We start from the raw sequence: 11,549 nt of genomic DNA, 5'->3' as shown, positions 1-11,549 counted from the left end.
TACATATTATAATTTATTGAAAATAACAACATATATCTGAATATCTAATAAATAATTTGTACACAACTTCATTTCAGCATCCAGCAAAAACAAATGAACTAGTAATACTTTCCTCTGCCATTTCCTCTGAATCGAGTCGTCTCACACATCGTTCCTGCAATGGCATTTTCAACCGTATTTGACCATACCCTGAAATTTACTGTGTCATAGTTCAGTCGTCCAAATAAAAATTCGGGCATAGTGTTTGTGAGCAGGTAAACTTTGTCGTTACGAACTTTAACGTCGCAAGGATAAATCATGGTTTTATCGTCTCTTTGTACGAGCGATATCGTATTCAAGGGGCGGTCTGTGTTCCAGCAAGCCAAGGCATTTTGGTTAACGAGTCCTAGAAACATTACTCCAGATGGTTCATGAATGTCGGCAGATGAGGTTTGGGATTGTGCACCTCTATCACCAATGTTCTGAAAAATAAAACGTTTCTGAAGAAAATATTTTTTAGTAAGGAATGGTTGATATTGTTGCAAATAGGCTAGTACGACCTTGTCTAATTACAATTTTCACTGATATTTATTGCTTGGGTGACATTCGACAAACTTTTCCCAATCTTTTGGGATAGAATGAACTGAAGAGAATTCATTCAGAGCTTCAGAAAAGAATCAGTTCAAATAGGCAACCAGTTCAAACGTAATATTCTATTGAGTCCTATGAGTGAAGAAAAGTATGCCGCTGTGATCGATTTGTCGAAGTGAGTTTGATATTAAGTCTTTTATGGATTCAGCAGCAGGACCATATACGAGATTCATCTACAAGACTAATTTCTGTGAGATATCTTACTTTAATGTCTGCCGGATATAATTCAATATCCAGCGAGGTATTAGCCGAGAAATTAATTGTTTTCCGGTAGGCATTCACCAGATCATACGGTGAAGGTAGTGAAGGAAGTACAAAAGAAATTTCTACAAATAGGTAATTCGAGTATACGAAAGGGTAGCCTGAAAAGTTTTCGACCTAACAAAGATACAAGACATTTTTTCAGTTGTTGTTTTCAAACATAGTCTCTTTTTAACTTTCTCCCAGCGATGCTCTCACTTCTGTCACCCGTCCAAATAGTACTCGCGGTTTTTCTCTGTAAAATAATTGTTCATGAAGGTGATTGCCTCTTCAGTTGACAAGGGAACAAAATGAAGTCGCTTGGAGCTAGATCTAAAGTAAGGCGGATTGTCAAGCAGTTCAAACCGTATTTCGTAGATTTTCGCCATGGCAACCTCTGAGGTGAGAAACGGTGCGTTTTCTGCAAATGTGGCCGTTTTTCTGCATGTTCTGCCTGCAGCTTGTCTAGTAATGGTGCGTAGTATGCTCCTGTAATGGTTTTTCTTTTCAAAGATAATCAATTGAAATAACTTCATGACTATCCAGTCACCATCACTTTCCCAGAAAAAAAACAGTTTTTGCTTTTTTGCAGCCGGGTCTCCTGTTGCAGTCCATTGGTTGGACTGTATTTTTATTCCGGGCATATAACGGTGTATCCAAGTTATAATTGGCGCCAAAACTCAGATTCATTGCGCCTGAACTACGCCAACGGAGCGTTGAAAATGTTCATTTTAACAAGTTTTTGGTCTAACGTGAGCAAATGTGGCACCCAATGCGCGGACAGCTTTCCTATACCTGAATGTTGATTCACTATACGTTCAAACACGTTCATTTGACATGTCCATACCACCTGCTATCTTTCCCACGTTAATTTGGCGGCCGTGAAGCACCATTTCGTGAACTTTGGTGGTGTTTTTGTCGGTAGCGGCAGTTTATGGACGTCCCAAACGTTCATCGTCTCCCAAGTTTTTATGGACATGTTCCATTTAGCTGCCCAAAATTTCACTGTGGTAGATGATGGTGTAGACTCCCCATACACATAATCCAACTCATCTTTGATTTGCGTTGGCATATTGCCTTTCAAAAACAAATATTCAATGACAGCACGATACTCGATATTATCCATTTTTATAAAAAAGATTGTCACATAACAACTGCCTGTCCAAAATGAATGAATGAATGTTCATTGACATAAATATGGTACAGGTACAAGTTGAAATAAAAAACACTTCAATAAACACATATAAGACCACAGAAACTATCTGGGGAACAGTTTGAACGTGGTGAGGCAATTAAAGAATAAAATAAAATCAATAGTTAAAATATATGAAATCTCAATCCATACTTATATCTAAACTCATCTTACGAACGAAAGAATGTTATATTATATGATGATTCAATATCGTACAAAAAAATGTCAAAAATTTGATCGGTGGGGTCCCTATGGTTTTTATTTAGTAGTAATTTCAAAAATTTATTTTGCAAAATCTGTATTGCATTATAGTGTGCTCTTGAAACATCTCCACAACCTATTATTCCTTAGCTCATATGTGATTTTACCAAACTATGATAGACTATTACTCTTTCTTTTCTATTCAAGAATTCAACAAATTTTTTGAACCTATACATCTCAATTTTTTTTGTCAAGTAGTCCACATGAGTTTTCATATGAAAAAACGATTCAACATTATTTCCAAATATTTAATTTCATTTGCTGGTCTTCTTGCGAATGAATTTTGTATGGTTGTATCATACTTTGAAAGAGATGTCTCGAAGATACTGAATCGTAAGGGAACCTTTTTTTTTGAAATTCAGTGGTAATAGTCTGTAGTCCAACTATGTTTTAATTTTGACAAAATCCCTTTCAATTTTTACTTTCACCGTTCCTTGAGACACACGACATGAATCTTCCTTTGTTTGGCTGATTTTATCATTTATTGGCTAAAACTTTAATGAGTAACTGCCAACAGATGAACAACGAAATTCACTAGCTTTTATATATGAGTGCTGGTATCTTTATGTTGAGATCGGAAACATTCCAGACCACCACCCGCAAGAAACAAAGTTTTCGAAACAACTATCATCACAGAAAATGAATGAGAAAATATTACTGGACAAAACAAAGGGGAAAAAATTGAGAACAAAACTAGTGAAACAAAAACACTTACAACGAATACGAAAAATCAATAATGAGAAGTTTATGAAACCACCAAACAACTTTTAAATCAGTCACAAAAAAATGAATGTCAATATTCAGCACGTTTCCAGAGATATAGACAAGCGAAGACACTGAAAGACTAACATGAGCAAGACATATTGTCAATAAAAGAAATTTCTTGGAGAAATATTAGGAATTTTGTATACATCAAGGTTCATTTGGAAGGTAGAAATATATACCACAGAAGAAAAAAAATTTAGAGACTTTTTAAGAAATCGCTTGAAAATTGTACCCAAGTGGATACTAGATAGTTTATTTCCTCCAATAAATGTTCAGCCCAACTTATTCTAGAACAGGAAAGTGCTTTGAATATATCAGAATTTTCTACCACGGATATTGAGTGAACATTTCAGCATGCCGAGTCTACCCTCAACAGTGAGTTTCGATGTTAGGTAGTGAGTTATGTAGTTCAGCATATTATTCGCTAGACCAAATCATTTAAAAGAACAATTCGTTCAGGCCAGTCTCATATTACCTACATTGTAGGGTAATGGACTGACACCTATCACAAAAGAACTACTCCCCTGGCTAATGCCACAAAGGGCGTTGGATTATATCCGACAGGTGCCAGTGGAGAATTCTTCACTGAAGTTAATCCTGCATATGCTGTTGGCGATAAAACTGCCGCAATCGATTTTCAATTATTGGAACACACTTGCAGACCGGTTTCGGGCTGTTTGGCCACTCGTCAGTGCAAGGTAGTGTCTATCATCAACATGATGTCGATGATTTCCGATAAATGAAAATTGAATCAATTCAGAGTATCATCCCTCCAACTAGGCTGAAGCGAAAAATAAACAACATGTTTTTCATCGCCCCATCTGCCTGTGAAAGAGGTAACCAACTGGACTATTCTTCTGTTGTTCTATGAATACTTTGAAGCTCTGGAAACTGAATGTGCATGATACAAATACCAAAAACTCCTGTACAATTCTCACCAAATTCACAAGAAATGCAGCCAGTACTGAGATTGGGATGAACTTGAAATATCTTAGACAATCTGCATTTTTTCTACTCATGAACCTAAACTGATATATGCTCATTATCTGTTTTAAAGCTACCTAGAAGATTCACTAGGGGAATTGTGTATTTTGACGTCATCAATTTTAACGGAATTGAGAAGATTTACACTGGGTTATCGTTGATCATAACTATATTACCACCATAAGTTGAATATCTGCAAAACGTTAAGTCTATGCTATATTACGGTAAATGCATTTTTTCATTTAAATCCAACCAATATTCAGTTATGGGGATGCTGCTCAGTAATGGCAAGTTCTCAAGAAAAAAGCACAGACCAGAATATTTGTTTCTAACGGATTGAATATTCAACATCAGAGACGAAGAGTACTGTAGATGTCCTTTTTGTTTTGGTACTTCTGCATTTGGTTTAATAGTCGTACACTCCATAGGTTCTGTCTGTCTGGCTGACGAAATTCATCAACGGTGATTTTTCTGTTCATCCAATGATTCATTGTATGATTGTAGTGTCCATTATCATGCTCCCATAGATTCAGTTCATTAGAGATGTGTGGTTTTTTCCCACAAAGAGAATAAGATATCTCCAAAAATTTTTTAAGAATAGCTTGGGTACATAAACTGCATTTTTGGAGTACATTCTTATTCACGCTACACGTTTCACTGAATGAAATAGCTTTTTCTGGCGTGTTCAGTACTAAATAATTAGTTTTTTGTTATTTGATCATGTCATTATGAAGTTTCATCAAGTATCGAGTCAAATCATTTAAGAACAATTCGTTCAGGTCAGTCTCAACTCCCTACACAGTAGGTTAATGGACTGACACCTCCCAGAAAACAACTACTCCCCTGGCTAATACCACGAAGGGCGTTGGATTATATCCGACAGGTGTCAGTGCAGAATTTTTCACAGAAGTTATTCCTGGTCGTTCGATAGTCATCTTAATTTCGGTCAAGTTGGAGCCTGGGTCCCTTACCCTTTCAACTGGTGTTTGCCAGAAGAACAAACGGGTCATAACTGATCATGGGATGGTGGCATGAGTGCCCTTAGACATCAATACCGCCCTTCATGGTGTACCCCTTACCTGGCTGGGGAGAGATGGATGAAAAATTGTTCATCTGTTAACGGGGCCTTCTATATCGGAAGGGGTCGTCTACAGCATAGTCTATAGCTTCCCCAACTAACGAATTACCGTGAGTTTCTGCGCAATCAAAAATTCGCCGATTCCTCAACTGAATGGACTGCTGAATGGAAGGTAGCTGCAAATCTCTGCGGATGGCTTCGTTCCGCACGAACCAAGGAGCATTCAAAATCATCCGTATTAGCTTATTTTGTAATATCTCCAGAATAAAAATGTTAGACGGAACCGCTTGCCCCCAGATGTCTGAAGCATACATGATGACAGGCTTGAACATCGTGTTATAGATGATAATTTTGTTTTTCAAACTAATTTTTTATATTCTATTGATCAGAGGGTACAAACATCTGATCTGACCCTCGATTCTTGTTTTAACGGATTCAATGTGCGAGTTCCAGGTGAGCCTACGATCTATTAGAAGGCCGAGGTCCTTTACCCGCGCTTGCCAGTTCATCTCCCTTCCAGATACCCTCACTTTCCTAGCCGGAGAAGATATCGTTCTTTCCATGGTTATCGCCTGAGTCTTTTCTGGGTTGCATGTTGTATGTAGTCGACCACGAGCTCTCGACCCATGGAAGATGAAAGGAGAGCTGTATTATCGGCGTAGAGAGACATCTTCATACGCTCGGACCTCGGGAGGTCGCTGGTGTAGAGTATAACGTGGGAGAGAGTACAGCTCCCTGTGGCACCCTAGCGAGGATCTCTCTGTTGTCAGACAGGGAGCCGAATCAATCCACCGGATCAGGCCCCAAGGCAGGTCGAACGTGACCACCTTATGCCATACACGGTCGAAAGCCTTCGAGATGTCTAAAAGAACGACATGAACTTTACGATTATGGTTTAGCTTTCGAATGGTGTTTTCAACCAATCTCAGAGCCTGTAACTCGGTGGAGTTGTCTCTCCTGAATCCGAATTGTTTGTTATGCAGGAATTTCGGTCCTCAATTTCTTTATTGAGCCTTTGCAGAACGACTCTTTCAGCCAGCTTAGCCGCCGACAAAATCAGACTTATCGGGCGATAGTTCTGTGGGAGCTGCGAGAGCATGAATAACATCGCATGCTTTCACCTTCTGGGGAAGTATCAACGAACTGTTTATTATATCGAGAAGGTTCTTGACGCAGTTGTCTGGAGCTTCTCCAACAACATTTTGGTTGTTGAATCGATCCCCGGAACTTTCTTGGCCTTTGCGGCCCTGATATAACCCTTCAGCTCTCGTAATATTCTTATATGTAGTGTGGACATAAATAGTACCCCAACATAAAGCTTCTGAATGGCATAAGATAACAAAATCGGACAAAGTTTATGCAGAAAGGTATCATTTTTTGTATTTATCGATAAGAAAAACAAGTGGTGCATCACTCGGTATGAAGAGGGAACTATTAACTTTTTTTGGGGTAATAAGAAAATGGAAACGGCTAAAGTGATTCACAAAAATGAAAAAGTGTTGGTTAAAAAACCTATGATATCTAAGACTCCTACTATTTTATCTCTTATCAAAAAGTTATGTATTTACGAAAAATTTATATATTTTCAAAAATGTCATATCCTAAATTCTTTTAATTAGATTTACTGTAATGATTGATGTCATAAATACCAAGTATTGTGCACTTCCGATTGTCAAACATTCAACTAGATGTTGTTTGAGAAAACAAAGACGATTGAGTTATGATCTCATCATAGAATTGCATATTACTGCAAATCTGCAGATTATTGAGAATACATTACCTGGAAATCGTCTTCGTGATAAGACCTGGTTGAAGCAGTTTCATTTCTCAGAATCTTCGTGGATACTTTGTACATGTTGGTACCTGCCATTGAGTGGAAATATAGATCCCTATATCCATTCTGTTTTGGACTTGTCAATTCTGTACTGAAAATTCCGTCATTCCATTGGAAACGGTGTCCGGAAACGAAGAATTCACCAGCAGTTGGTTCCAAGTAGAAATAGTTGTGACTCACTCTCCAAGATTTGTTTTCCCGCAAACTATAAACTATCAAACCGTATCCTCCTGCAAAATGACAATGTTTGACAAATATCACGACTGATAATGAAATTTTCAAATTCATTCCAAATCATTCCTCTAGAAGATTTTTACAAACTCATAGAGAATAACAAAAAAAATTAGTAATCTTCTTAGCTGCACTGAAATTTTCAACTTCGAAAAAACTGTCCGTCTAAGTTTCCAAAAATGTATTTAACGGGTAACACTTTGGGTAGATATACAGGACGTTCCATCAAAAAGTGGACAACCTGAAATTCGGAAACGGATGTGCAATCGAAAATCCCAAAGAACACTTCAATTTTAATTTCTAGGGGGACTAATTGTGATATTAAAGTCATACCCGAAACTTCACCCCCTGCGTCGGCAACTCCCTCCCCTATTTTTTTCAATGGCATGGGGGGGAGGTAGAATGATATCATTTCAAAGGTCTTTTGTCTCTCTGTTACTTCTGTAATTTTTTTCGAAATTGGTTCATTCGTTATTGAAAAACTGAATAGTGAACGTTTCATTTAAGAAATGAGATATCAATGGTTATTGATGGAAAACTATTTTTTCAATGAGGAACCCTGTATATTCCTGCATATTTCAATGAAGCCCAAACTTATCTTTTCAAAAATGCGGCACACTTGAGTCATCTTTGAAATACAGAGCTTATGGGATTTTTCATGCAGACTTTGAAACGCACACTTTGATCAAGTATGCTTTGGGCGACGCGACGCGGCAACAAAACAGAGGACATTGTTCAGTAGTAGCTATCAAATTTCGAGAGAGCTTCTCAAAGCAGCAATTTAAACGCATAGTTTCAATGAAAAAAATTATACTATATTTATTACTGATAAATGAAATTTACTTCATCAATAATAATAACAATGATGAGAACGTACAATCAAATATATTTTTTAGAGAAGGCGCTCGAAATATCCTTCTCCTACACACAGGCGACACCTTTTCTGAATATTGTTTGCCGAATTAATTAGTTCCATAGGAGTGAGAGAAGCAACATTTTGTATTACTGCCGCTTCCAATTCGTATTTTGAATTGGTCGGAAATTAGAAAATTACATCGTTCACAAAATTTTGTATTACTGCCGCTTCCAATTCGTATTTTGAATTAGTCGGCAATTAGAAAATAACATCGTTCACAAAATTTTGTAATACTGCCGCTTCCAATTCGTATTTTGAATTAGTCGGCAATTAGAAAATAACATCGTTCACAAAATTTCGTAATACTGCTGCTTCCAATTCGTATTTTGAATTGGTCGGCAATTAGGAAATAACATCGTTCAAACTTCTCCAGAGGTAAAAGTCCATAGACGTTAGGTCCGGTGGCCTGGCCGGTCAACGGTTGAGTCCTTGGATGGCTATCGAATTAATAACAAAATTTGCAGACAAAAAATTGGTAACAATTGCAGTGTTGTGAGGCAAGACCTGTTGAAAATATACTCTCTGAGCTCCATTGGGGGCAATTCATCAAAAAGGATTTCAATATTTTTCTTTAAAATTTCCAAATACCACTGATATGTGAGAGTGTCATAATTACACCCCTGAAAACACCTGCCCACACAGCGAATCCAAATCTTCCTTGACTTCTTTGTTCCATTATAGAATGAGGATTTTTTGTGCCCAAGTACAAAAATTAAAGCGGTTGAAAATAGCGGCATTGCTCGCATAAACTTCATTTGTTCACATACAATTTAACGAAAAATCATGGACTTACAACTTTTCGGGAACCACTGCGGCATTCAAAATCCACTGGTCTAAGTTGATAAATTCTTCTGGTTCTGTATGGCTCAAATTTGTGTTTCTTCAAAGTCCCCCTGATGTTAGTTCTCGGTAGGTGAGTGTGACAACACTTCGCGTTGACGATTTGGAATTATTTTCAACAGCTCCTAAAACGAATATTTCTTCCAACTTCTTATCCCCATTTCATTTATATGATTTTGGCCTTTTCTTTTCAAATTGACCACCATCAATTAGGTTGTGTCGCAATCTTGCGAAAATAGCTCTCAAAGATTGTTTTCTCTCTAGATACCTCACGAAATATAAATTACTTGCCGCTTCTGCATTTTCTTCGGTCTGTATGAAACAGACTATCATATCACATCCGAATGTGTTTGAAAATCGAACAAAAAGCACCAATTGTCTTTACTGATCAAATACAATTTTGACAGCTACCAGTGACGTTTTGCATTCTGTTTTATCGCCGCATCGTCCAAAGTATACTTCATCAAAGTGTGCGTTTCAAAGTCCACATGAACAAACCTTCAAGCTCTGTATTTCAAAGATGACTTTAGCACAGTGGTCGCCAACCTGTCGATCGCGAGCTACCGGTAGCTCGCGGAGGTAATTCTGGTAGCTCTCACAACGATTTCAATTTAAAAAATACAAACTGCAAAAATCAGAGAAGCTTCCAAAAATTCCACGAAAAAATATAATTGTCTAATTAAACATAAACAGCGGCAACGTTGCGGTGAGCGATCTGCCGCTGACGCCATCAAGCTAGAATCGGCTAGAACCGACCAGCCGGACCAGCGCGTTAGTGTTCGAGAACGATCTGGATTGCTTTAAACGGGATAAATACGCACGACGCGGCGACATTGCGCTTAGTTTAAAACTGAACGCGTAACCAACGTCCAGCGGTTGGGTTAGTAGAGAACAAGAAAAATAATATTATGGCAAGCTGTTGTAAGAAGGTAATGACATGCCACTTTCATTCGGAATGGGAAGAACAATACTTTTTTACAGAAGTTAAAGATAAAAATGTGTGTTTGTTATGTAATACTTCCGTCTCCGTTGCTAAAAAAGGAAATATTGAGAGACATCATAAAACTGTACATTCTAATTTTGAAAAATCATTCCCACCACATTCTGCCGCCAGAAAGGAGAAACTGAAACAGTTAAAAAAGCAGTTAATTGGACAACAATCAATATTTTTAAGAACAGTCGACAAAAATAAGGCTGCAACTGAAGCATCGTACCGTGTGTCTCAGATAATTGCACAAAAAAAGAAACCTCATGAAGACGGGGAAATGATAAAACAGGCATTCTTAGAAGCTGCTGATTCGTTATTTGCCAACTTTAGAAATGAAGACGAGATAGTTTCAGCTATAAAATCTATGCAACTTTCTGCTAATACAGTGATGAGACGTGTAGAAGTAATGAGAAATGATATTTTTTTACAGTTAAGAACTGACTTAGATAACTGTTTTTATTTGTCACTTCAACTGGATGAATCAGCAGATGTCTTTGACACTGCCCAGATGGCCGTGTTCGTCAGGATGGTTTTTAGTGATTTTACGATTAAAGAAGATCTTTTGAAGTTCATTCCACTGAAAGGACACACTACTGGACTTGAGTTGTTGTCTCATTTAAAAAATATTATTTCTTCCGAGAAAATTCCAATATCGAAAATGGTAGGCTTGACAACCGATGGCGCTCCAGCTATGGTGGGTTGTGATAAGGGTCTGGTGGCGTAAGGATGTCGTAAGGATGAAACTTTTCCGCAATTTCTCTGTTACCACTGCATTATCCATCAGCAAGCATTATGTGGAAATTTCCTGAAACTAAACAACGTTATGAAACTGGTGGTAAAAATTATGAACAAGATTAGAGCTCAAGCGTTACAAAGAAGATTATTCAGAACCTTGGCCGATGAAGTTGACTGTCAATACGGGGACCTACTCCTTCACTCTGAAGTCCGATGGTTTAGTAGAGGTCGGGTGCTGAAACGTTTTAATGATGTCCTATCTGGAATAGTTCAATTTTTCAAACAACGCGATGAACCGACTCCGGAACTAGAAAATTCAATCTGGCTTAGATATTTTGGTTTTCTCGTGGACATTACAGAGAAATTAAACGAACTTAGTTTGCAGCTTCAGTCTCAAGTACTGAATGTATCTGGCCTATTGTAAGTAAAGACAAATATTCAGTTCTATGCCGTGTTGCCTTGAAAGTGAAAGCATTATTCAGTTCAACCTATTTGTGTGAATCTTCTTTTTCCAATATGAAGTTTATTAAGAACAAATATCGCGATCGACTTACAGATGAACATTTGGATAATTGTATTCGAATGGCTGCATCAAATTATACTGCAAACATTAAAAAAATTATCGATGAGTCTGAGTGTCAGCCTTCTCATTGAAAGTGCTTTTTTATTTTTCAATGTTTATGTTCATGATAGTGCGTTACTTTTTTGTTGTTATTATTAACTATTTTTAAATCATACGTGACATGCCGTTGTGGCTGGATAAAAGTTTGTGTTTATTTTTCAAACACCTTCGTTTGATAGGTAGGAATGTAGCTATGAACAAGTACGTACTAGTAATATTAGTCATTTTGTTAT

General features: G+C 37.5%; 1 protein-coding gene across 1 annotated transcript in view; it reads right to left on the bottom strand.

Annotated features, from left to right (window-relative positions):
- Nucleotides 1–11,549, bottom strand: part of LOC141482515 (L-dopachrome tautomerase yellow-f2-like) — a 40,816-nt gene continuing 29,267 nt past the window's right edge. Inside the window, exons 4-5 of the mRNA XM_074175953.1 lie at nucleotides 6,931–7,214; nucleotides 1–461 (exon numbers count right to left, since the gene is read on the bottom strand). Of these exons, the coding sequence (XP_074032054.1) occupies nucleotides 99–461; nucleotides 6,931–7,214 (647 nt within the window). The 3' untranslated portion in view covers nucleotides 1–98. The remainder of the gene's footprint in view (nucleotides 462–6,930; nucleotides 7,215–11,549) is intronic.

This window comes from Leptinotarsa decemlineata, unplaced genomic scaffold, assembly GCF_025532065.1.
Source record: "Leptinotarsa decemlineata unplaced genomic scaffold, Ldec_3_MD MMD2_tig00001393_RagTag_RagTag, whole genome shotgun sequence".
Lineage (NCBI taxonomy): Eukaryota > Metazoa > Arthropoda > Insecta > Coleoptera > Chrysomelidae > Leptinotarsa > Leptinotarsa decemlineata.
Note: the sequence above shows the minus strand (reverse complement) of the source record. Positions and strands in the feature narration are given on the sequence as shown.